Source organism: Coffea arabica, chromosome 6c (genome assembly GCF_036785885.1).
Source record: "Coffea arabica cultivar ET-39 chromosome 6c, Coffea Arabica ET-39 HiFi, whole genome shotgun sequence".
Classification (NCBI taxonomy): domain Eukaryota; kingdom Viridiplantae; phylum Streptophyta; class Magnoliopsida; order Gentianales; family Rubiaceae; genus Coffea; species Coffea arabica.
The window spans coordinates 6,767,986-6,793,099 of record NC_092320.1 but is presented as its reverse complement, the minus strand read 5'-3'; the positions used below and the strand labels follow the sequence as shown (position 1 = coordinate 6,793,099).

General features: G+C 37.9%; 3 protein-coding genes across 7 annotated transcripts; all 3 read left to right on the top strand.

The window, feature by feature from the left end:
• Positions 1–1,835: 1,835 nt before the first annotated feature.
• On the top strand, positions 1,836–11,838 carry LOC113691282 (uncharacterized). 5 transcript variants are annotated; one of them, XM_072052474.1, is made up of 11 exons: positions 1,836–2,074; positions 2,540–2,565; positions 5,899–6,139; positions 6,253–6,457; positions 8,498–8,588; positions 8,682–8,827; positions 9,769–10,012; positions 10,121–10,225; positions 10,312–10,494; positions 10,597–10,798; positions 10,893–11,838. In XM_072052474.1, exons 2-11 carry the CDS (start codon positions 2,557–2,559, stop codon positions 11,378–11,380), a joined length of 1,914 nt encoding a protein of 637 aa, XP_071908575.1. In that variant the 5' UTR covers positions 1,836–2,074; positions 2,540–2,556; the 3' UTR covers positions 11,381–11,838. The 5 variants fall into 5 exon arrangements, with proteins under 5 accessions (XP_071908575.1, XP_071908576.1, XP_071908574.1 ...); XM_072052475.1 differs by lacking the exon at positions 2,540–2,565; XM_072052473.1 differs by lacking the exon at positions 1,836–2,074 and having other exon boundaries at positions 2,540–2,577.
• A 102-nt stretch (positions 11,839–11,940) lies between these two features.
• Positions 11,941–14,651, top strand: LOC140008605 (uncharacterized). Its single transcript, XM_072053427.1, has 2 exons — positions 11,941–12,576; positions 12,723–14,651. The coding sequence occupies exons 1-2, from the start codon at positions 11,941–11,943 to the stop codon at positions 14,649–14,651; spliced, it is 2,565 nt and encodes an 854-aa protein (XP_071909528.1).
• Positions 14,652–19,426: 4,775 nt separating this feature from the next.
• Positions 19,427–24,472, top strand: LOC113692798 (uncharacterized). Its single transcript, XM_027211365.2, has 10 exons — positions 19,427–19,670; positions 20,177–20,428; positions 20,566–20,770; positions 21,209–21,299; positions 21,391–21,536; positions 22,559–22,802; positions 22,910–23,014; positions 23,111–23,293; positions 23,402–23,603; positions 23,727–24,472. Exons 2-10 carry the CDS (start codon positions 20,194–20,196, stop codon positions 24,221–24,223), a joined length of 1,908 nt encoding a protein of 635 aa, XP_027067166.1. The 5' UTR covers positions 19,427–19,670; positions 20,177–20,193; the 3' UTR covers positions 24,224–24,472.
• Positions 24,473–25,114: the final 642 nt, after the last annotated feature.

Sequence of the window (25,114 nt, the reverse complement as noted above, 5' to 3'; positions counted from 1 at the left end):
ATGTATATGAGATAAAAAAGTAATTGAAAAATTAAAAAAATATATTGAAAATTGTAATGGTGATGTAAGCAAATATATTTGGACAAATAATCTCCTGTCCAAACACACTTGTGTCACTTGTAGGTTTATGTGTGTGTGTGTGTATATATGTATGAAACTAAGCAAATAACTAGCAGCTCTTTATCGAACATTTGTGGTTTTAATATTTTAAAAATATTAACTAAATTAAGTAAGATTAAGTCATCCGTGAAAATTTTTCAAATTGCACAGAAATGATTATCGTGTTCGAATGATGTTATCGTGTTCGAATGATGTTACTGACACACTAAAATAAAAAAATTACCATAGCTATGATTTACCCAGTGGTTGAGTCAGGAACTTTATTCGAGGGATAACAACATTAGTTTATACTTACAACGTGTTGGTTTATAAATTTTTAGTACAACTAAATATTTGCTCTAAATACACAATTTTTTTTTTTTGGAAAATTGCTGCAACTTGTTATTTATTATTTGCAGTAGTTATCAAATTATCTAATAGTATGAAATTACATACTATTAATTAAAATTATGCATGAGGTTTCAAGATGTAAATTCTTGCGTATATAGTAGGTGGATAATGTGTATAGAGTAAAGCTATTAAAAAAAATTTAGATTTTCTTTATAGGCCATTCTATAGCTTTCAAAAAAAATTGAGGGGCTGCAAATGTGCAATTGCACCCTGAGAGATATTTGCTCCGCCCGAGTGCCGTTAGTTATGCGGACTACGATGTTTCTGATCGAATCACTGCAATATGTCCAAAATCTATCGCTTAAATTGTCAATTAAGAGAAGAGGCAATCTTGTAGTCGCGTTCCAGCTGGCGATACGCTTGTGCGGATGGACCAGTGGGCCACGGTTTATCTGACTCTTTACTTGGACAAAGGACAGAAGGCAGGTCACTATTATAACATTGGTTTATAATTGGTCGAAATTCAAATTGTTCTAATCCCCACGCCTCTTCCCTCTTTAGGTTGGTTGGTGCTTTTTTTATACACCTAATAACAATTATTTATGCTGTATAACAATTATTTATGATCATTTACCATGTTAGACTTTCAAGAGATATGCTGTATATTTATATTTATTTGTTTGGAAACAAAAAGTTCTCGGGGTTGAGTTCTGATGCCTAGGTTGGGAGATGAGATTTGAATATAAAAGAAAAGTGTTGAAGAGAAAAATAGGTATTTTTCATGTTTAAAAGTTTTAGTGAAATAAAAAAGTAAAAGAATTTGACTGATTTGGGAGGAAGAAAAGACCCGTTATAGTTAAAAAAAATTTCCATCCCAAATCAGGCAGAAAACAAAGAAACAATATGGAAAGGCTACAAAAATTTTTTAAATTGTCTATTTTATTCTTAAAAAACTATTGAATGGAATATTTATTGATCAATGTGTTCAAAATTATTTTCTTTTTTTCATAAATTTTTAAATAACATTAAAATCTCTTCTCTTCTTTTCTTATGCTTTATTTTCTCTCATAACTTAACCTCTCTCTTCTTTTCTTTTCTATCCTCAACTCCCAAACTACCAGTGAAGGTTTACTTGCCGACTTTTTCCACTAAACAAGTCGAAATATCCAAATACGTGGCACAAAATGGGGGACCGATCGCCTGTGGGGAAAAAATAAAAGAAAAGAAAAGAAAAGAAAAATCGTGGTGGACCAGTCATGTGTACTCTGTCGAGCCAGGTATAGAGTGGTGTTTTCTAATTATTGAAAATCTCAGGGATCGGAGTGCAAATAGTGGCTCTTATTCTTTATATCTAGCAGTACTTGGTTTGGTGCTGTTTATAAATTGCCCACGGAACAAGCTACCACACTCAAATATTTTTTACTAAAAACGTTTGGCTGAACTTGCTGCTCTAATCGTCTTTTTAATCTTCTATTCTTCCAAACTTCAATGCTCTTCCGCATTAACAGCAAACCCGTTTGGTGGTGTTGTTTGCGAGGGTGTTTGGCCAGCTCCAAGCAAGAATCATCACCGGAGAAGAAGTGCCACCGTTGGACTGTGTGATTATCATCTCTTTTCTGCTACTGTAAGTTTCCATGGACTAATCTTCTTGGGTTGACAATATAAGCTTCTAGATGGATTAGATATGTAAGCATTTGCTGAAATAAAGGAATGGAGCCCAAATGGTAAAACTTCTTCGCTCTAAAATCTATCCCTTCTATTATGTTCAGTGCTTTTGATGTTCGTGCAAGAATTTGCATTTCTGTTTAGATTAAACTTCAGAATGCTTTCCAGTTTTTCTGATTATTTTCTAGTGGACGTCGCTGGCCAAGAACTCGTGTAACTTGAAGGACTGCTTGAATACAATCACTTGGCTATTACCAATTTTTTACTTAACAACCCCCCCCTCCCCGCCACCCAAAAAAAAAAACCCAGAAAACAAAAGGGGATACATTTTTAGCTTCCTAAATTGCTGCTTTCTTCAATTTAATCTCGTGCATATATGTTGCTGGTATATTTATCTAATTGAGTTTTATGTGTTGTCTATTAGTTTGCGAATTGAAGGGGATGCTGATGGTAAGAATCCCAGTTCAGTCCTTTCCCCGTCTCTCTGTCTCTTTGTCGTCTTTTTTTTTTTTTAAAAAATATATATATATTCTGGGTAAAGAAAACAAAGTCATAATATTTTTTGGTAGTAAAATGTTAAAATAAAATTGATGGATTCAGTTCCGATTACCATCACATATCAAAGTATATCTTTAAAACAATAACTTATTTACAGAACGTTTACCAACACAGTTCTTACATCAACAATAAATTTTGGAAACACGATCATTCTCATGAAAGTAGATCAATCTCACTTGCATATGAAACTTAGTCAATTCAAATACACTGATCCAAACAAATACCATATAAGACTCCTCTCACAGAGTGTACATTGATCAATGTCAAACATATTCAAATAAAATTTTAAGTTAAATTGTTCTAAAGCGAATTGGGAACCACCAATAGGATTACATATAAAATTAAACATAGGGTCTATTCGGTAACTTTTTAGGAAATAAAATTTTAAAAAACAGCATCTATAGTAATACACAAAAATACCCAGAAGGTCTAATAAAATGAAAAAAAAAAAGAGCTAAATATGGTAATGACGGCGGAGGCCGGTAGCAGCGGTGGATGGCGAGTAGCACGCGAGGTAAAAAGGGGGATATTTGGAAAAAAAAAGAGTGTTTTGGACATATATCAGTATTTTTAAAAAAATAAATATAATAAAATTTTAGATAAACACCTAATAAACATGTCATCCAAACAGACTCATAATTTCAGAAAATATATGTTTGGATAAGAGATTATTTTAAATAATTACTGTAACACTTGGATAAGAGATTATTTTGGATAGGAAACTATTTAAAATATTATTTATAATAATTATTGTAATACTTTTTATGATGTGATATATGTGAGATAAAAAGGTAATTAGAAAAATAAAAAGTGTGCTGAAAAATATGTTTGTGATATAAATAAATATTTTTTGACAAAAAATTACAATCTATGTACATTATTTAAGTTTGGATTTTAGGAATATCAAAATCTCAACTTTCTAGAAGTTGTTAGCTTGATTTGTATTCGTGTTGAGTGTTCGACCAAATTTCCCAAGAAGAAAAAAAAAAATCACGCAAGTATTACGCTTTGTCATTGTTCAAATGACCAAAGAAATCAGCTAAATAAATGTATCAAAAAAAAAGAAAAAAGGAGAGAGTACAAGATAGAGCAGTTACTGAGAGAAGTAAATCAGTTATGGGAAAATTATTTAAAATGTCTCTCACATTTTGTCAAATGATTTTTTTAATCATTCGCTTTAAAAATATTAATTTTACATCCTTATAAAATCAAATTGATAAAATTTGATTCAAATCTAAGTTTTCGACCATTTTTCATCTTGAATTCATCACATGATTCACATATAGTCATTTTTTAAGGGGCAAAAAGATTAGATCTCATTTGTAATTAAACAAATGGCCTAATCCATATTCAATTTTGCTTCAAAAAAAATAGGATTTGACTTGAATCATTTTTATTTTTTTTCAAAAAAATAAGATCTGAGCTAATCTATATTTTTTTGCTACAAAGAAAGTGGGATCTAACATTTTTGTATATAAAAATAACTGTATGTGGATCACGTGATGAATTTAGACTAAAAGATAATTGAAAATTTAGGTTGAAACTAAATATTGATAAAAATGCAAAATTAATATTTTAAAATTGAGAAAAAAATTGTTTAATAAAATATGAGATACGTTTTGAATTATTTTTACATTAACTTATTACTAGTTTGAATCCCCTACCTTACAAAAACGTCAAAGTTCCATTACTGTCTTCACTTGGGGCTGCAGTGTACGTGGACCAGCATTTCAGTACCCTAGCATCAAACTTGAGTTTATTGCCAAAATAACTCGTCTTCCAAAACATATACTCAAAGTAACCTAATTTTAAATTTTATTACTTTTATGATCCTTTTTTTGCCACTTAAGCTGCATATGTCCTAGGATGGAGATAAAGGCATATTTCATTTCTCTTTCCCATATAATGTCTTCTCCAATTTTTTTCTAAACCTTCTCGCATTTTTTTGTTTAATTATTTTTCCTTTGTCAAACATAATCCTAAGAAGCCAATATTTATATTAACAACACCTAAAAAATATGCTTCTCAAATCGATAATCTCAAGGCAGATAAAAATTATTCTCTTGTCTTTTTAAGAAGTAGGAAGGGTAACATAAACAAATATGATCACCTTGAAGTATTTGTAATTGCTTACAATTTTTATTGAAATTTTTGTTGCAATTTTTGTATTTTTTAATTTTTTTTTTGAAAAAATATATGCAATAGGTTTGATTCATTTTAAGAAATTCAGAAACCAATAATAGCAAGGTCAATAATGGCAGAATTTATGTTAAATAATTATAAGGAAATTATAAAAGTTATGCAATCTTCTTGTTCCTCTATAATAAAAAAAATTTTAAATTTTTAATTCATTTTGGAAACTATAAATTAGGTGGCAACAATAACATAGTGTTATTTTGGCAAAAAACTCCATCAAACTTAATATCAGACTTTTACAGCACAATATGGAGGGCATATCCGCATCAATGGGTAACCAAGCCAATTAAATGACAGAACGTTTTTCTATAAATGGCATCCCTCTACATCCCATTTCATCTGCAGCTGTGTACTCTCTCTCTCTCTCTCTCTCTCTCTCTCTCTCTCTCTCTCTCTCTCAGCGACAAAGAAACACTGTACTACTAAAAGCATAGTAGTAGTTGGTGTGCTGGGGTGCAATTTTGGCTGCATCCTCTGTAAGTTACATCCCTACCTTAAATCGGCAGCCATAGACCACCACTCAGTGGCTATCGGTGATAGTAGGCTCTGATTCTTTAATAGCATTGGACTGTTTTCCTGGGCATCTCATACGTTCAGATAAAACTTTTTGGTTCCATTTTTTTTAGAGGGACTTTTTGGTTCCTTTTTCAAGATTCTTGATAGTTTATCTTGATTTTCCTAACTATCATAGTGTTACATTGATAATTTTATACTTTCCCAAGATTTCCTTTTTTACTCGTCTTCGCTTTTTTAACAAGTCCATTTCGTCAAACAAACGCATGGACATACATGTTCACGTTTCATGTTTCGTGTGTCCACTGTCCAAGATATTCTCCTGTCCAATAATTGCTCTTCCAAATACTTGAATAGTTCATCTCCAGATTTAAAACGGCAAAATTTGGGAAAATGCTGCTTCCTTGTACTTCAGTTGTCTAAACGTTTTCCAAAGCCACGGTTTACATCAGTGAGATTTATTGATGGGATGCTTGGAATCTAATAGAATTTTCTGTTCTCTTTTGTCTGTTGAAGGTAATGCTGAGGCTCAAGATGGCAAAGGGTTCCTTACTGGCTTTTGGGATCGCATTGTTCTGCATCTGTGCAGCCATGAAAGCAGAAGCAGAGTACTTGCCTTATAAGGATCCCAAACAGCCCTTAAATACTAGAATTAAGGATTTATTGAGCAGGATGACCTTAGAGGAGAAAATTGGCCAAATGGTGCAGATAGATCGTAGTATCGCATCCAGAGAGATCATGAAAAAGTACTACATTGGTATGCATCAATAATCTGCACTTTGAAAAAACTGATTTTTGCAGTTAATTAGAAGAGCTCGTTATGTGTTGTCGTTTTTCTTTTTCTGGGATTAAAATGTCAGTTATTTGCAGGGAGTGTACTGAGTGGTGGAGGGAGTGTTCCAGCTAAGCAGGCTTCGCCGGAGACATGGGTGGACATGGTAAACGATTTCCAAAAGGGTTCATTGTCTACGCGTCTTGGGATACCAATGATTTATGGGATTGACGCTGTTCATGGCCACAACACTGTCTACAAGGCTACCGTTTTTCCTCATAATATTGGTCTTGGAGCCACTAGGTAAGTCTGCACGACCATTTGGCTGTGATTAAGTTTCTAGATGACGATGATTAATCCACATCTCCTTTGATTACGACCATTTTTTATGTGGCTAGTAGTTCGTATTACAATTATTTGACGTGAGTTATTTGCTTATAATTTGGAGAGTACTCCAAAACGCACTCTTGTATTGTAGTAGCTGAAGTCCACCATTTTGTTTGTTGTTTTATGAAAAAGCTGCAGCTGAAGTTCTTGTCTTGGGGAGAAGGACGGGGAGGGATTTAGCGGGGAGGGATACGGCTCTTTTTGGCATCATTTGATATCTATCTTTTCGAGGGTAAATTCCACTTTATCCCCTCAAACTATAAGCAAAATCTCATTTTAATCCCTAAACTTCAAAATGAGATATTTAAATCCTTAAACTATAAACATGTCCGCCTTACTCCAATTTTTAACAGAATGCACAAAACCAAATAGAATATTTGCCAATTCTGTTAGTTATTATTATAACTAAAGTTAACCAAATCCAACAGGGACATAAGTGTAATTTCATGAAATCCAAAGCTTTTGATACACTCCAAATTTTTAAAAATTATTCATTCACCTTCTTTCTCTTCCTCCCTATCTCTCCCTTCATCCCAGCCACACACCGCCCATGCCACCCACTACCACCGTTTGCCACCAGAAGCTCTGATCATACCCTTGACTCGCAGCCCTCCATTTGTTAATTATTATAATATAATCACGAAAAAAAATTTTAAATATCAGAAACCAAATCAATATCAACAAAGAATTTTGAGTGGGAAAAGAGGGAGATAACGAGGCCATAAGGGATGGTGGTGGCGGTGGTGTTGGAGGAGGAGGAAGAGGGGGTGGATCGTGCTACGGAAGTGGAGGTGGAAAGACGATGGAGGTCGGAGGTGTGTTGGTCGAGGATTTCGAGGTAGGCTTTGTCTCGGAGCCGAGACTCAAAAGCCGGGTCAGGTACGCTCAGAGCTAATAGGTTGGAGGAAAATATTATTTTATTTATCTCACAACTTTCCTCTTGAGGAAATTTGTATTCTGTGATTTGGCTGGTGGGAAACAAATCAAACAGGATTGACCCATTTTCTCGATGGTCTTTCGTTCTTTTCTTTTTCTCTCCTTCTCTCAAAATATGTTTCTAGATTTCTGGGTTTAAATTCAGTTGGTATTTGTAAAATTGGTTTTCAAGAAATCTCAAATTTGTTTGCAGTATTCTTTTCTTGAACAAATCATTTACATTATTTCCGTTACAACATAAAAAAATGCTCCTACAACGTTGTGATATGAAATTAGGTGAATGGAGAAGAGGGGATAAGAAATTGGGTGGGGCGGCTATTCAAAAAGGAGACAAGAAACAAGTTACAGGTTGTGATAAGTACAAATGGTGATGTATTGGTATGGCAAACATTTTGTGATTTCTTCTGTGATAAACATCATATTTTTGGATTCATCATCGGGAGGAGAATGAAGTAGTAAAACGTGGCGGATGATGATGGCAAGAGAAAAGGTAGATGATGTGTAGCAGTGGTTGATGTGCGGTAATGGAGGAAGAAGGTAGTGAAGAAAGAAAGGAAAAAATAGAAAAGGAAATGAAAGGAAAATAGAAAAAAAGGTGGAAAAAAAAAAGAAAAGTAAAGTTTAAAAACATGGCTTTTCGATTAAAAAAGGGAAAAAACTTTAATTATTATTAATTAAAGAGGTAAAATTATCTTTATCTCTCTGACTCTTTGTTTTTTTTATATTGGGTCTCATTAAATTATATTTATGTCCCTATTAGATTTGATTAAATTAAATTATAATTATAACCTAAATGAATTGGCAACTATTCTGTTAGATTTTGTGTATTTCGTCAAAATTTGGAGTAAAGTGGGACGGATTATATAGTTTAAGGATTTAAATGTCCCATTTTAAAGTTTAGGGACTATAGTGAGATTTTGGGCATAGTTTAAGGGGATAAAATGGAATTTACCCTCTTCTCAATATTGAATCTTTAATTGAATGTGGCAATTAAACTCTTTGAGTTACCCGCTTGAGCAGGGACCCTGCACTGGTGAAGAAGATTGGAGCTGCAACTGCCCTTGAAGTGAGAGCTACAGGCATTCAATATGCTTTTGCACCATGCATTGCGGTAATTTAACTCTTTCTGTGATCCATTAATTGTTATGCAGCTCAGAGTACATTGAAACAATCAAAATAAGTGCCCTTTCTGATCTGTGATTAGGTCTGCAGAGATCCCAGATGGGGCCGGTGTTATGAAAGCTATAGTGAAGATCCCAAAATTGTGAGCGCAATGACTGAGATTATTCCGGGATTACAAGGGGAAATCCCTTCCAATGGCCGCTTAGGGGTTCCTTATCTTGCTGGCCAGTACGTATTGCAAATTCCTCTTATTCCATCATTTTCTTGATGGTAAATTAGCCAAATTGATCCCCAATATTTTCACAAAAATTTTTTTTAGTCCCTGACATTTAAAATCAGCCAGAATATTTCTTAATTTATAAATTATGAGCCAATTTCATTATAATGCTCGTATTTGCCCTTTTTCGGCTAAAAATAGCACACCGGCATAATTTCAAGGACAAAATCGGAAACATCCGTTAATCCCAAATTTTCCAAACTCGGATCTGACTAAAATTTCGGGATAAATCCATAATTTCCCAAGCCCGCATTTGACTGCTTCGCCATTTCATCCCTTGTTGCGCTTTGCTTTTCGGTCACCTCCTTAGTCATGTTTCTAGCCATTCTCACGTCTAGGTACCAAGAAAAAGATTTTGGCACCAGCTTGCCCAGTAAGCTTCTATTGGGTTTAACTTCGCTGTTTGTATCCACAGCTTTCATGCTCATCTCATTCTGCTCCGGCCACTTTTTTTTTTTGCTCAAGTTCGCGGCCTTCCCCGTTTATGCAGCGACTTGCTTGCCCGTCACCTTGTTTGCTATAGTCCACTCCTTCAGTTGGATGTTAGCTTTTACATTTTTTTTTTGTCAAGAACTGATGTGGACCGGATTGATTGAACTTTAAAACAGGGGTAACAAAGAACATCTACTAGTAAATAAGATATCTAACCAAATGCCCACAAAAAGGTTAGAAAGTCCAATTGACCGTTCAAAGCTTCAAAACTTGGAATTGGGAGGTTGTTTAGCTTTACCCGGTGTCAATTAGAAGATACATGAAAATTACTCCATTCGATCTAAAATTTGTATATTTTTTTAAAATATTATTCTAGGAATGGATAATAAATTCCCAGAAATTGTATACCCTGTACCTTCGGAATTTGCATTCTTGATTAATCTTTTTTTTTTTTTGGCAGAAAGAACATTGCTGCATGTGCTAAGCACTTTGTTGGTGATGGAGGAACGACTGAAGGCATCAATGGGAATAATACAGTGATCAGCAGGCATGGTTTGCTTAGCATCCATATGGCCGGCTATTATAATGCAATTATCAAGGGTGTATCAACTGTCATGATCTCCTATTCAAGCTGGAATGGAATAAAGATGCATGCTAATCGTGAAATGATCACTGGTTTTCTTAAGAACACGCTGAGATTTAGGGTAAACTAATCAGTTTCGAAAGTAAAAAGTACTCCTTCCTGCTTCCAGTTCCTCATTCGACATCTCCAATCGAGCACAGGATTAATTAAGTTCTGAATTATTATTCAGGGATTTGTCATCTCAGATTGGCAAGGCATTGACACTATTACCTCTCCTCCTCATGCAAATTACACATACTCAATTGTCACTGGTGTCAGCGCCGGAATTGACATGGTCAGTCTGATTTGCTTAACAAGCTTATAATATTAATCTACTCTGCTAAATGCTGAAGGACTTGTGTTATTTTTCGGATGTTGCAGATCATGATTCCATACAACTATACAGAATTCATTGATGGTCTAACCTTCCTGGTTAAGAACAATTTTGTTCCAATGAGCCGAATTGATGATGCAGTGAAGAGGATTTTGAGGGTGAAGTTCACGATGGGCATCTTTGAGCACCCATTGGCCGACTATAGCATGACCAAATACGTTGGGTTGCAGGTAAGTGGGTGTCGATTTACAAAGAGCGGATTGAATAGAAAAGATGAAAGAGAAGTTGAGATCACTTGGCCCCAAGTTTAAACACTTTTTTAACGTTAACAGGAGCACAGAGACCTGGCAAGAGAAGCAGTGAGGAAATCTCTTGTGCTGTTGAAGAATGGCGAATCCGCAGCCAAGCCATTGCTACCCCTCCCCAAGAAAGCGAAACGCATTCTAGTTGCAGGAACCCACGCTGATAATATTGGTAACCAATGTGGTGGGTGGACAATTGAGTGGCAAGGCCTCAGCGGCAACATCACAAAAGGTTCTTTGGTTATCATTTTAGCTGATAGCAGTAGCAGTGATGGCATTTATTCGTACTGGTAACTGACTCCAACTTATTCTTTTCTGGTAAACAGGTACCACAATCCTGACTGGTATAAGAAATGCAGTTGATCCAACAACAGAAGTTGTGTACAGCGAAAAACCTGATGCAGAATTCGTCAAGTCCAACAAGTTCTCCTATGCGGTTGTTGTGGTGGGAGAGCCACCATATGCTGAAACAGTCGGGGACAGCTTAAACTTGACGATTCCTGAACCAGGCCCTAGTACCATTACTAACGTTTGTGGGTCTGTGAGATGCGTTGTAGTTCTGATCACCGGCCGGCCTGTCGTCATTCAGCCATACGTGAATCGAATTGATGCACTTGTAGCTGCTTGGCTTCCAGGAACTGAGGGCCAAGGGGTTGCTGATGTTTTATTTGGTGACTATGGTTTCACGGGCAAGCTTCCTCATACATGGTTCAAGACGGTTGATCAACTGCCCATGAACGTCGGGGACAGACATTATGACCCGTTGTACCCATTTGGATATGGCCTGAACACAGAAGCCAAGAAGGGCAACTGAAACCCTGAGTGAGAAAAATGTCATGAAGTCAATCTGAAGGCGTGGAGACAGAGTAAGGGAAGGCGTGAAATAGGTAGAAGAAGCAAAGGAAAACGTGGTTTCAAAACCACGCCTTTAAATGGAGGATGCTTTCTGCAACAGACGCACATGAAGAATAACAAACTTTCAAATTCAGCTGCAACGGTTCTCAGCCACTTGGTCATGACAATTGGAAGCTATGAAGTTGGTTATCAGCTGGATATCTATAAATAGGATAGAATGGATGTAATAGGTAGCAAGAATTCCGTGTAAATTCAACAGAGATTTGGGCTGAGCCCTTTTTGTTTCTTTTTCCCCAATTCCTTCAATCTCATTCATCTTCTTAGCTTTTCCCGCCTTTTCTGTATCTTTTAATTCCTACTTCAATTACAACTATCTGAGTTAAATCCGAATCTTAGTTTTCAATTGATTGATTGTTATCTGATTGAATTGTCCATTTCTGTCATTGGATTGGAGAATTTTCACATAGCTCAGTCTAGTACCATTACAGTGGTATCAGAGCTAGCTACGAGCCATTAGGGATGACTAAGACACAGGAGGAGATGATGAAGAAGGACCTGACTGAGCTAGGGAGTGTCATGAGGACGTTTGCCAATAAGAACGATGGAATGGAGCAAGCCATGAGAGCTATGGAGCACAGGCAAGAGAGTACTGAAAAAACTATAAAAAACTTGGATCAGAAATATGAGAGTATGATGAATATGATGGCGCAGATGATGGCCAAGCTATCTGACAAGGAAAAAGGAGAGGAAGGAAGTAGTTCAGGAGGATATCAGAGGTTGGATCTGGTCAGCAAAAAACCTGAGAGAATAGAAGGAAGAGGAGGAAACAGGTTGCCAAAGCTTGACTTCCCTGTGTTTGATGGAGAGAATCCTAGGGAATGGGTCAGGAGAGCCAACAAGTATTTCCAGATCCAGGGAGTGGAAGAGGAACTGAAATCTGATCTGGCTCAACTGCATCTCAAAGGGAAGGCGGATATCTGGTTCCTTGGAATGTACCATGGAAGAGCTGAAGTTCCTTGGGAGGAGCTGTCCAGGGCCATTTGCGAGAGGTTTGGAGGAGGAACACCAGAAGAAACCATAGAAGAATTCAACAAACTGGCTCAGACTGGTAGTGTGACTGACTACCTGGAAAAATTTGAACTACTCAAATCCTTGGTAATGCCTCTACTACCCAACCAACCTGACTCCTATTATAAATCTTGTTTTATGAGTGGCTTGAAGGGGGAAATTGTAAACATGGTGAGGAAGGCTAGACCCCGTACTTTGGCAGACACTATAGAAGCTGCTAAGCTGAGGAGAAGAATTTAGAAGTTATAAGGAAGGCACAGAGGACAATACCCCATGGGGCCCCATACCATTCCAGCTCCCTGGGAAGCAGCAGGCCAAACCCTGTCCCACAATTGAGGAACAAATGGCACCATGAAGGCTCTAGGATACTCAGGGACAATTACCACAGGGGACCCAAGGCAGGGGGAAACACAGCAGACAATTTCAGGAAAATCTCTCCCACAGAATTCAACTACAGGAGGGAGAAGGGATTATGCTACAAGTGTGCAGAACCTTACACTCTAGGCCACATCTGCAAGCAAGCTCAGATTCAGTATATCTTGGAGGATGAACCAACTGAGCTAATTGAAGTAGCTGAAGGGGAAATGGATGAAGGAGAAGAGTTTTGTGACTGTATTGAGGGAGGAATCAGTAATGAAAGGATAGAGGTTTCAATCCACACATTATCTGGAGGAGAGGGACACAGCACCTTTAAGCTAAAAGGGGTACTGGCAGGGAAGGAACTCTTAATTCTGGTTGACAGTGGCAGCACTCATTGTTTTCTGGATGAAATGGTGGCTTCCCACCTGCAACTGCAGGTAACAGGAACTCCCCTGGTGGTTAGAGTGGCTAATGGGGAAAGGTTGGAGTCCAGACAGCTCAGCAGACCACTAAGTTGGAAGATACAGGGACATGAGTTTCAGCACCACTTCAACACTTTGCAGCTAGGAAGTTGTGATATGGTGCTGGGGGTGGACTGGCTGGCCAGATATAGTCCCATCGAATTTGACTTTAACCAGTTGAGCATGAAATTCACAAGAGGGAAGGAGAAAGTGGAGCTGAAGGGTGAATCTAATAAGCTTAAGCTGACAGCCATTAAAGGGAGCAAGTTGATGAAATGGAGGAGGAAACAAGAGTATGGAGTAACTGCACTTCTCACCATACTGGAGGAAGGACAGGATGAGGTGCCAGCAGAAGTGAAACAAATGCTGAACCAGTACCAGGATATATTTGTTGAGCCACAGGGCCTACCTCCTCCTAGGAGCCATGACCATGGGATACCACTCAAAGAAGGTGCCAGACCCTTCCAACTCAGACCCTACAGATGCCCTTATGTACAGAAGTCAGAAATAGAAAAGCTGGTCAGGGAAATGCTACAAATGGGAATTATTCAGCCTAGCAACAACTCCTTTGCCTCTCCAGTCCTGTTAGTCAAAAAGAAGGATGGAAGCTGGAGGTTTTGTGTGGACTACAGGCAACTCAATGAGCTCACAGTGAAGGATAAATTTCCAATGCCTCTGATTGATGAGCTGATTGACGAATTACATGGATCCAGGTACTTTACTAAAATTGATCTAAGGGCAGGTTACCATCAAATCAGGGTCAAGATGGAGGACAGACACAAGACTGCATTCAGGACTCATCAAGGACTATACGAATTCAAGGTGATGCCATTTGGCCTAACTAATGCCCCTGCTACTTTTCAGAGCTTAATGAACCAGGTTTTCAAGGAGCAGCTGAGGAAATTTGTGATAGTGTTCTTTGATGACATCTTGGTATATAGCCCCACACTGGAAACTCATCTCCAACACGTGACAGAAGTTCTGGACCTGTTGAGACAGCACCAACTGTTTGCAAAGCAGAGCAAATGCTGTTTTGCACAGACTCAAATGGAGTACTTGGGCCATATAATCACTGCTGAAGGAGTGCAGGCAGACCCTAGGAAGATTGAAGGGATGATAAACTGGCCACGTCCTGGAAATATGAAACAACTAAAGGGATTTCTAGGCTTAACAGGCTACTATAGGAAGTTTGTGAGGGGTTATGGTTCCATTGCCAAGCCTCTAACAACACTGTTGAAAAAAGAGGGATTCCAATGGAATGAAGAGGCTGAGGAGGCATTCCAGAGGCTTAAGATGGCAATGTGTAGCACACCTGTGCTGGTCTTGCCAGATTTCAGTTAGGCGTTCATCATAGAAACAGATGCATGCTATGGAGGGATTGGAGCAGTGCTCATGCAAGACAGGAGGCCTATTGCTTATTTGAGTCAGAGCTTAGGAGCAAAGAACTTAGGATTATCCATTTATGAGAAGGAGCTTTTGGCACTGGTTACTGCAGTTACCAAATGGAGACATTACCTAGAAGGTCATCACTTCACCATCCGGACAGATCACCAGAGCCTCAAATATTTGCTGGATCAAAGGGTCACTACTCCACTCCAACAGAAGTGGCTTACTAAGCTATTGGGATTACACTATGACATTCAATACAAAAAAGGCAGGGAGAATGTTGTTGCAGATGCACTGTCCAGGAGAAGCAGCAAGGAGGAGGGGGAGATTGCAGAAATGACTTGTGTCGTTCCTGAGTGGATCAAAGAGGTGGAGGAAAGCTATCGAGGAGATGCAGAGGTCCAGGAGATACTCAGGAATCTGATCCTCACACCAGGGACTCTACAGGACTACTCCTGTCAGAATGGGATACTCAAATACAAGGGAAGGGTGGTAGTAGGAAATGGAGGTCAAATCAGGAGAAAAATCATCACTGCCATCCATGATTCACAGCTGGGAGGTCACTCTGGTGTGCAAGATAGCTATCTAAGGGCCAAGCAGTTCTTCCACTGGCCAGGGATGTATAAGGAGGTCAAGGAGACAGTGTTGCAGTGTGACACCTGTAGGAGATGCAAGGACGAACATGTTGCGTATCCTGGTCTCCTGCAACCACTACCCACACCTCAGTACTCCTGGAGTCATGTCACCATGGATTTTATTGAGGGGTTGCCCAATTCAGAAAGGAAGGACACAATCCTGGTCACAGTGGATAGGTTCACTAAATATGCTCACTTCACAGGTCTAACTCATCCCTTTGATGCCCCAACAGTAGCCAGAGTCTTCTTGGATCAGGTCTGTAGGCTACATGGCATGCCCCTGAGCATGCTGTCAGACAGAGATAAGGTATTTACCAGTCAATTCTGGACAGAGTTATTCTCACTAATGGGGACTGAACTATGCCTAAGTATTGCTTATCACCCTCAGACAGATGGTCAATCTGAGAGGGTGAATCAAGTTTTGGAAATGTATCTACGATGCATGACACACCAGGAGCCCAAGAGGTGGAATGCCTGGCTATCAATGGCAGAATGGTGGTACAATACCACTTATCACACTGCCATACAGATGAGCCCCTTTGAAGCATTATATGGAATGAAACCACCTCAACTAGCTTTGGGTACGTATTCACACTCTAAGGTAGCCACAGTGGCAGATCACTTACAGGAAAGGGAGAGGATCGAAGGATTGCTTAAGCAGCACCTGGAGGAGGCCAAGAACAGAATGAAGATCTATGCTGATAGAAAGAGGTCTGAAAGGGAATTTGTGGTTGGGGATTGGGTGTATCTTAGGCTACAACCTTACAGGCAAAACTCTGTGGAGATGAGAAGCAACACCAAATTATCAGCCAGGTACTTTGGACCTTATCAAGTGATTCAGAAGATAGGAAAGGTAGCCTACAAACTTCAGCTCCCAACTTCATCCAAAATACACCCAGTTTTTCATGTTTCACTGCTAAAGAAAAAGATAGGACAGAAGGTGGTGCCAGTACTACAATTACCAGATACAAATGAGAAGGGTCACTTCAGGGTAGAGCCAATAGCTGTGCTGGATCGAAAGATTGTTAAGAAAAAAAATGCAGCAGCAGTCTATTGGTTGGTTCAGTGGTAGGGAACCTCTCCTGCAGAAGCAACGTGGGAAGATGCAGAAGAGATAGAACGCAAATTTCCAGCATTCCAATCTTGAGGTCAAGATTTAATTGCAGGGGAAGCTATTGTCATGAAGTCAATCTGAAGGCGTGGAGACAGAGTAAGGGAAGGCGTGAAATAGGTAGAAGAAGCAAAGGAAAACGTGGTTTCAAAACCACGCCTTTAAATGGAGGATGCTTTCTGCAACAGACGCACATGAAGAATAACAAACTTTCAAATTCAGCTGCAACGGTTCTCAGCCACTTGGTCACGACAATTGGAAGCTATGAAGTTGGTTATCAGCTGGATATCTATAAATAGGATAGAATGGATGTAATAGGTAGCAAGAATTCCGTGTAAATTCAACAGAGATTTGGGCTGAGCCCTTTCTGTTTCTTTTTCCCCAATTCCTTCAATCTCATTCATCTTCTTAGCTTTTCCCGCCTTTTCTGTATCTTTTAATTCCTACTTCAATTACAACTATCTGAGTTAAATCCGAATCTTAGTTTTCAATTGATTGATTGTTATCTGATTGAATTGTCCATTTCTGTCATTGGATTGGAGAATTTCCACGTAACTCAGTCTGGTACCATTACAAAAAATTTCTGATTCAAACATATTTTTGGTGAAAAATGAAAAATAACAGGCTACTAGTTGATGAAATTGGTGCCAGTGATGTGATGTGTATTTTCATTCTAGTATAGTTTTACTAATTTGCTTTTAAGGTGGAAAGCTTTTTTAAGCTAAGCAGCATCCAATGCCCACCCAAGCTCTAAAACCTGTAGTGCTGAATCAGATATAAATCAGAGAAACCATTGTGGAAGAAATCTTACTGATGCACCAACACAAAAAAAAAAAAAAAAATCTCATGACGTGAGTAACATTCTCTTTTTTTTTTTTTTTTTTTTTAAAGAAAAGAAAGGTACCGGTGGGTTTATGTACACGTCAGTGTTGCGGCTGGCGGGTTGAGTTGACACATCAATGTGGGTCGTGGGCTCGGACATAATGGGCTTGGGCCGGCCACTCGTGAGTGGAGGCACCTACTCTTGCAAGGTCTCTGGTAGCCGATAAACTAAGAGACGCTAGTTCATGTGCGATCTTCAATCTTCACTAGTAGAGATGGAAATCTAAAATCCAGTCAGCCTGACTCATCTAGGTTGACAAAATCTCTACCGCGGCTAAAAATGGTCCAAATCCACCAATGCAAGCAACCCCATTTTTTTAAATTTTTGTTGGGTCAATTGATATTATCTCACTCCTTTATATGTCACTTGTAGGTTTGTGTGTGTGTGTGTGTGTGTATATGTATATATATATGTATATATATATATATATATATATATATATATATATATATATATATGAAACTAAGCAAATAACTAGCAGCTCTTTATCGAACATTTGTTGTATTAATATTTTAAAAATATTAACTAAATTAAGTAAGATTAAGTCATCCTTGAAAATTTTTAAAATTGCACAGAAATGATTATCGTGTTCGAATGATGTTACTGACACACTAAAATAAAAAAATTACCATAGCTATGATTTACCCAGTGGTTGAGTCAGGAACTTTATTCGAGGGATAACAACATTAGTTTATACTTACAACGTGTTGGTTTATAAATTTTTAGTACAACTAAATATTTGCTCTAAATACACAAATTTTTTTTTTTTGGAAAATTGCTGCAACTTGTTATTTATTATTTGCAGTAGTTATCAAATTATCTAATAGTATGAAATTACATACTATTAATTAAAATTATGCATGAGGTTTCAAGATGTAAATTCTTTCGTATATAGTAGGTGGATAATGTGTATAGAGTAAAGCTATTAAAAAAAAATTAGATTTTCTTTATAGGCCATTCTATTGCTTTCAAAAAAAATTGAGGGGCTGCAAATGTGCAATTGCACCCTGAGATACATTATTTGCTCCGCCCGAGTGCCGTTTGTTATGCGGACTACGATGTTTCTGATCGAATCACTGCAATATGTCCAAAATCTATCGCTTAAATTGTCAATTAAGAGAAGGGGCAAACTTGTAGTCGCGTTCCAGCCGGCGATACACCTGTGCGGATGGACCAGTGGGCCACGGTTTATCTGACTCTCTACTTGGACAAAGGACAGAAGGCAGGTCACTATTATAACATTGGTTTATAATTGGTCGAAATTCAAATTGTTCTAATCCCCACGCCTCTTCGCCTCTTCCCTCTTTAGGTTGGTTGGTGCTTTTTTATACACCTAAGAATTATGATCATTTACCACGTTAGACTTTCAAGAGATATGCTGTATATTTATATTTATTTATTTGGAAACAAAAAGTTCTCGGGGTTGAGCTCTGATGCCTAGGTTGGGAGATGAGATTTGAACATTAAAAAAAGAGCGTGGAAAAGAAAAATAAGTATTTTTCATGTTTAAGAGTTTTAGTGAAATAAAAAAGTACAAGAATTTGACTGATTTGAAAGGAGGAAGAGACCCGCTACAGTAAAAAAAAAATTTCCATCCCAAATCGAGCAGAAAACAAAGAAACGATATGGAAAGGCTACAAAAATTTTTTAAATTGTCCATTCTATTCTTAAAAAACTATTTAATGGAATATTTATTGATCAATGTGATCAAAATTATTTTTTTTTTTATAAATTTTCAAATAACATTGAAATCGCTTCTCTTCTTTTCTTATGCTTTATTTTCTCCCATAACTTAACCTCTCTCTTCTTTTCTTTTCTATCCTCAACTCCCAAACTACCAGTGAAGGTTTACTTGCCGACTTTTTCCACTAAACAAGTCGAAATATCCAAATACGTGGCACAAAAATGGGGGACCGATCGCCTGTGGGGAAAAAATAAAAGAAAAGAAAAGAAAAGAAAAACCGTGGTGGACCAGTCATGTGTACTCTGTCGAGCCAGGTATAGAGTGGTGTTTTCTAATTATTGAAAATCTCAGGGATCGGAGTGCAAATAGTGGCTCTTATTCTTTATATCTAGCAGTACTTGGTTTGGTGCTGTTTATAAATTGCCCACGGAACAAGCTACCACACTCAAATATTTTTTACTAAAAACGTTTGGCTGAACTTGCTGCTCTAATCGTCTTTTTAATCTTCTATTCTTCCAAACTTCAATGCTCTTCCGCATTAACAGCAAACCCGTTTGGTGGTGTTGTTTGCGAGGGTGTTTGGCCAGCTCCAAGCAAGAATCATCACCGGAGAAGAAGTGCCACCGTTGGACTGTGTGATTATCATCTCTTTTCTGCTACTGTAAGTTTCCATGGACTAATCTTCTTGGGTTGACAATATAAGCTTCTAGATGGATTAGATATGTAAGCATTTGCTGAAATAAAGGAATGGAGCCCAAATAGTAAAACTTCTTCGCTCTAAATTTTATCCCTTCTATTATTATGTTCAGTGCTTTTGATGTTCGTGCAAGAATTTGCATTTCTGTTTAGATTAAACTTCAGAATGCTTTCTAGTTGTTCTGATTATTTTCAAGTGGACGTTGCTGGCCAAGTACTCGTGTAAGACTTGAAGGACTGCTTGAATACAATCACTGTGCGCGTTCTTTTATTCTCTTGGCCATTGCCAATTTTTGACTTAACCACCCCCCGTCCTCCTCCTTTCACCCACCCACACACACACACGCACAAAATCAAAAACAAAAGGGGATACATTTTTTGGTTCCTAAATTGCTGCTTTCTTCTATTTAATCTCGTGAATATATGTTGCTGGTGTATTTGTCTAATTGACTTTTATGTGTTGTCCATTAGTTTGCGAAGTGAAGGGGATGCTGATGGTAAGAATGGCAAGGAGTCATTTCTTTGTGGTGGGGATTTTGGTCTTGTGCTGCTGGACAGTGAAGACAAAAGCAGAGTACATGAGATATAAAGATCCTAAACAGCCAGTAGACGTGAGAGTTAAGGATTTAATGAGCAGGATGACCCTAGCGGAAAAGATTGGTCAAATGTCCCAAATTGATCGCGTTGTTGCATCAGCTGAAGTCGTGAGAAACTACTATATTGGTATAAACATCACACACTCTTGGTATACCTACTCTTTGATAGAGTATCACTTAATGATGATTTGTGAAACTGTGAGGTCTGCTCAAGTATTTGATTAGTTATAAACAAATCATATAGATTTTGATTTTCTTGAGCAGGCAGTGTGTTCAATGGTGGGGAAAGTCTTTTACCTAACAGGGCTACTCCTGAGACCTGGATGGACATGGTGAACGAATTCCAGAAGGGTGCTTTATCAACACGTCTTGGCATACCTATCATATATGGGATCGATGCAATTCATGGCAACAATGATGTATATGGAGCCACAGTTTTTCCTCATAATATTGGTCTTGGAGCAGCTAGGCAAGTTGCTTTCTGAAATTCAAAGTGAATCTATTATTTATACCTTACTCTAGTCAAGTCCTATGTTAATTTTCCAAACTTGCTGCAATGAGATGTTAAAACAAAGAACAGAACCAACATAACAGTGGAATGAGAAAATTCGAAACTACTTTTGCAAGCAATAAAGAAAAAGTTTTTTGCGAGACATTTTATGCAAAACCAGTTTACATTTTGGCCTTCCAGAACCCTGGAAAAGATAGCTGTTCAAATTGAAGATCTAGTCTACAACTTGGTCTTATAATATTTCTGGTCCTGTTGCTAAGAGCAAAAAGATTTTCTTCTCTCGGAAACGTGTTGTCATACTATCACTATTTTCCCATATTATGGATTAGGACACTTTGCTAGAAGATTAAGCATTATCAGCTGGTATAATGCTAAACTCTGCAATAATTGTATCAGGGATCCTTTACTAGTCAAGAAGATAGGAGCTGCAACTGCTCTTGAAGTTAGAGCTGCAGGCATACAGTACTCTTTTGCACCTTGCGTTGCTGTAATAAAATTATTCAAATGATCTTCTCTCTGAAATTACCTTTAAAATCTTGTAAGTCTGTTCATTTTACTCAAAGTTTATTGCTTGTCAGGTCTGTCGAGATCCCAGATGGGGTCGCTGTTTTGAAAGCTATAGTGAAGATCCCCAAGTTGTTCAAGCAATGACTGATATTATTCTAGGATTACAAGGAGATGTTCCTCCTGATTCTCCTAAGGGTGTCCCCTACATTTCTGGACAGTAAGCTCCATACAAACTAATTATTTCTTCTCAATCCTGGTGTGTACAAAATACTGAACAAAGTCCTAAGTTGCTAATTCATCCCAACTTTTAGAATTTAGTGTCTAATATAGTAGGTTTTTTCAAAATGATAACCTTTAATTAATGGTGTGCATGGATCTTTGACTTGAACAATTTTTCCTTCTGGCTTTTAGTTAGACTGCACATTCCATGGTACTGAAAGGGTTGCATCCTGTAATTGTATGGTTCAACAACTTGTACCTTTCATGTCTTGCAACAAACAATGTCAATAACTTGCTTTTCAGCTATCGAGGCCTGCCCATTTTCTATTATAGAATATGAAGAGCCATTCTCATGTTTTGTACTAGTTTTTATGTCTTGTACTCTCATTCTGGCAGTTATTTGGTGGAATTAATAGATGTGTTTTCTTAGTTTTTGTAGGTCTATGACTTTCTTCATTTCACTGCAAATCTATTTGAAATTCTGCTAATATTTAGAACTTTTCTCTATTTGGATTTTAAAACTATTACAGAAGGATAAAGAACAAAGCAGACTTAAAGCAAAAATAAGAAGAATTGTGATTGCAGTCGTATATGAATGACGTTACCTTGTTCTGTTTGACAACATAAGACAAAAATCGACAAGGTTGACTATTTGATGATGATATGAGCAACAAAACTTCTTCAATCATTTTTACTTTGGCTCATATGTGGTGCAATAAACAGAACTTTGCCCAAAATTCTTTCATAGAAGAGTCAAAGCTTTAAGAGGCACTTATTGATGCTAAAGCATGTTTTTTTCTGTATCACATTGGTCTGATAAGCAAATTTCAAATTTCCTTGTGGTGGTTCTTCTTTTTTATGTTTCTTTTCTGAAAGGGAATTGCTTTTGGAGTCTGGGGATTTAGCTGGGGGAGTTATTCTAAATTTCTTTGCTGAAGTTTAAGTTGTAGCTTAAACAATATGCTCAACATAGAAAAGACACTGCTTTATATTTCTTCCTTTTGGATGGATTATGCGCAGAAATAATGTTTTAGCATGTGCAAAGCACTATGTTGGCGATGGTGGAACCATCCGAGGCATCAATGAGTACGATACAGTGGCCAACTGGGATGACCTGCTACGTATCCATATGCCTGCCTACAATGATTCAATAATTAAGGGCGTATCAACTGTCATGATCTCATACTCTAGCTGGAATGGTGTAAAGATGCATGCTAATCGTGATCTTATTACTGGCTTTCTCAAAAATACCCTACATTTTGAGGTAAAGCTAATCTCTCCGTTGATTTCCATGAATTGATAAATACCATGTCTGAGACCTATCTAGTGCAGTAAATAATATGATTTTCAAATGTTTGTGAATTATATTAGGGGTTTGTCATATCAGATTCTCAGGGTATTTACAAGATGACTTCACCAGAGCATGTAAACTCCACATATTCGATTTTAGTTGGTGTAAATGCAGGCATTGACATGGTTAGTTCATATTGTGCTCCAAAAGTAAATTATGGTCAGAAGCTAAGTCATGTTAGTCCATTTTACCATACTTATTTGATTGATGGTGAATTGCAGATCATGATTCCCTACAACTATACAGAATTCATTGATGGTCTTACCTATTTGGTGAACAACTCTTTCATTTCTATGAGCCGAATTGATGATGCTGTGCGGAGGATTCTAAGGGTGAAGTTCATGATGGGTCTATTTGAGTACCCATTTCCTGATTATAGCATGATTAAGTACCTTGGAAGTCAGGTAAGTTGAGATTTGAGAATATACTCAGGTCCCAGACTGCTGTCAATTCTGTAGGATTATTAGAGAAGATCATCAAGTTTTATGCATTTGAACTGTTGACTTGGACAGGAGCATAGGGAACTGGCTAGGGAAGCAGTGAGAAGATCTCTTGTTCTGCTAAAAAATGTTAGATTCGAAGATGAACCATTGCTACCCCTTCCCAAGCATGCATCGAGAATACTGGTCGCAGGCAGCCATGCCAATGACATTGGCAACCAGTGTGGAGGATGGACTGTGTCGTGGCACGGGCTGAGTGGCAACACCACAATTGGTACATCAATTAGCAGTCAACTTCTAAATTTGTGCTCTTCATTTCTTATTCAGGCCCTCACCCCAAGCAAAATGGAACAAGGAAAAAGATCTTTACATTTTCCAATCGTTTATTTTCCTGCAGGTACGACCGTTCTTACCGCCATTAGAAACACCATCCACCCAAAAACAGAAGTTATCTTCGAGGAAAATCCTGGTTCTGCATTTGTCAAGTCCAGTAAATTCTCTTACGCCATTGTAGTGGTAGGAGAGGTACCATATTCAGAGACATATGGAGATAGTTTAAATTTGACAATTCCTGAACCAGGTCCAAGCACCATCAGAAATGTCTGTGGCTCTGTGAAATGTGTTGTTGTTCTCATCACTGGGCGTCCAGTTGTGATACAACCATATCTTGATCAAATCGATGCACTTGTAGCAGCATGGCTTCCTGGCACTGAAGGCCAAGGGGTTGCTGATGTCTTATTTGGCGACTATGGTTTCTCAGGCAAGTTACCACGTACATGGTTCAAGACGGTTGATCAACTTCCTATGAACGTTGGAGATCCACATTATGACCCGTTGTTCCCATTTGGATTTGGCCTCACCACAAAACCTTCGGAGGCTCATTACTCCTACTGATAGACATTTGATTAGATTGCGTAATGCATTTCTTGATCTTCTGCATTTGCTGTGAGGACAAGCAATATCTTCGTCGAAAGAGAGAGGAAATCTTCGCGTCCTCAACAAAGTTGGAAGATAAAATGTGTAACAGCAAACTTTGGTTGAGGCCCAGGATTAATATGTGTAATTACATTGAAGGACGGGGCACATGGTTGATGCATTGAGTCCGAAATAAATAATGGCAGTCTCAAGTGAAATATTTCAAAATGCTTTGAGGCATAATTTCGAGTCATCTACAGTAATTATGCTGTCACCGAACGCTTTTATGCATGTCTATAGTTACTCAATTGAGCCACATAATTTGGACAGGCTACGATTTCATACAACTACCCAGAATTCATTGATGGGCTAACCTTCTTAGTGAAGAATTAACTATTACTATGTTCTTAAGACTTAAATTGACAATGCCGTGAGGAGCCTATGACTGAATCTTTTATGGTTAAGTACCAGGTAATTTCAGAACATGCTCGTCCTGGAGTCAAATCAACTAACTGGTGCTTAGAAGATCAAGAAAAATTTCAGGTATGCTTATCTGAAAACTAATTTGGACAGTCTCATAGAGAACTTGCAGTCTGAAAATCTCTTGTGCCACTAATACCACTTGTTGGACTAGCAGCACGAGCATGGGCAGCAGGAAGCCATGCAGATAATAATCTTGGATTTCAGTGTGGGGGCTGGAGCAGCATTGAGCATTTGAGTGGCAACATTACAGTTGGTGCATCCTCAATACATGAACTGAATTTTTTACTTTCAATTCCTGAAATATTATTAATTTCAGCCACCACCGAGGAAATAGACACCATTTCTCTGTAGGTACCACAATCCTCGGTGCCATTAGAAAAACCATTC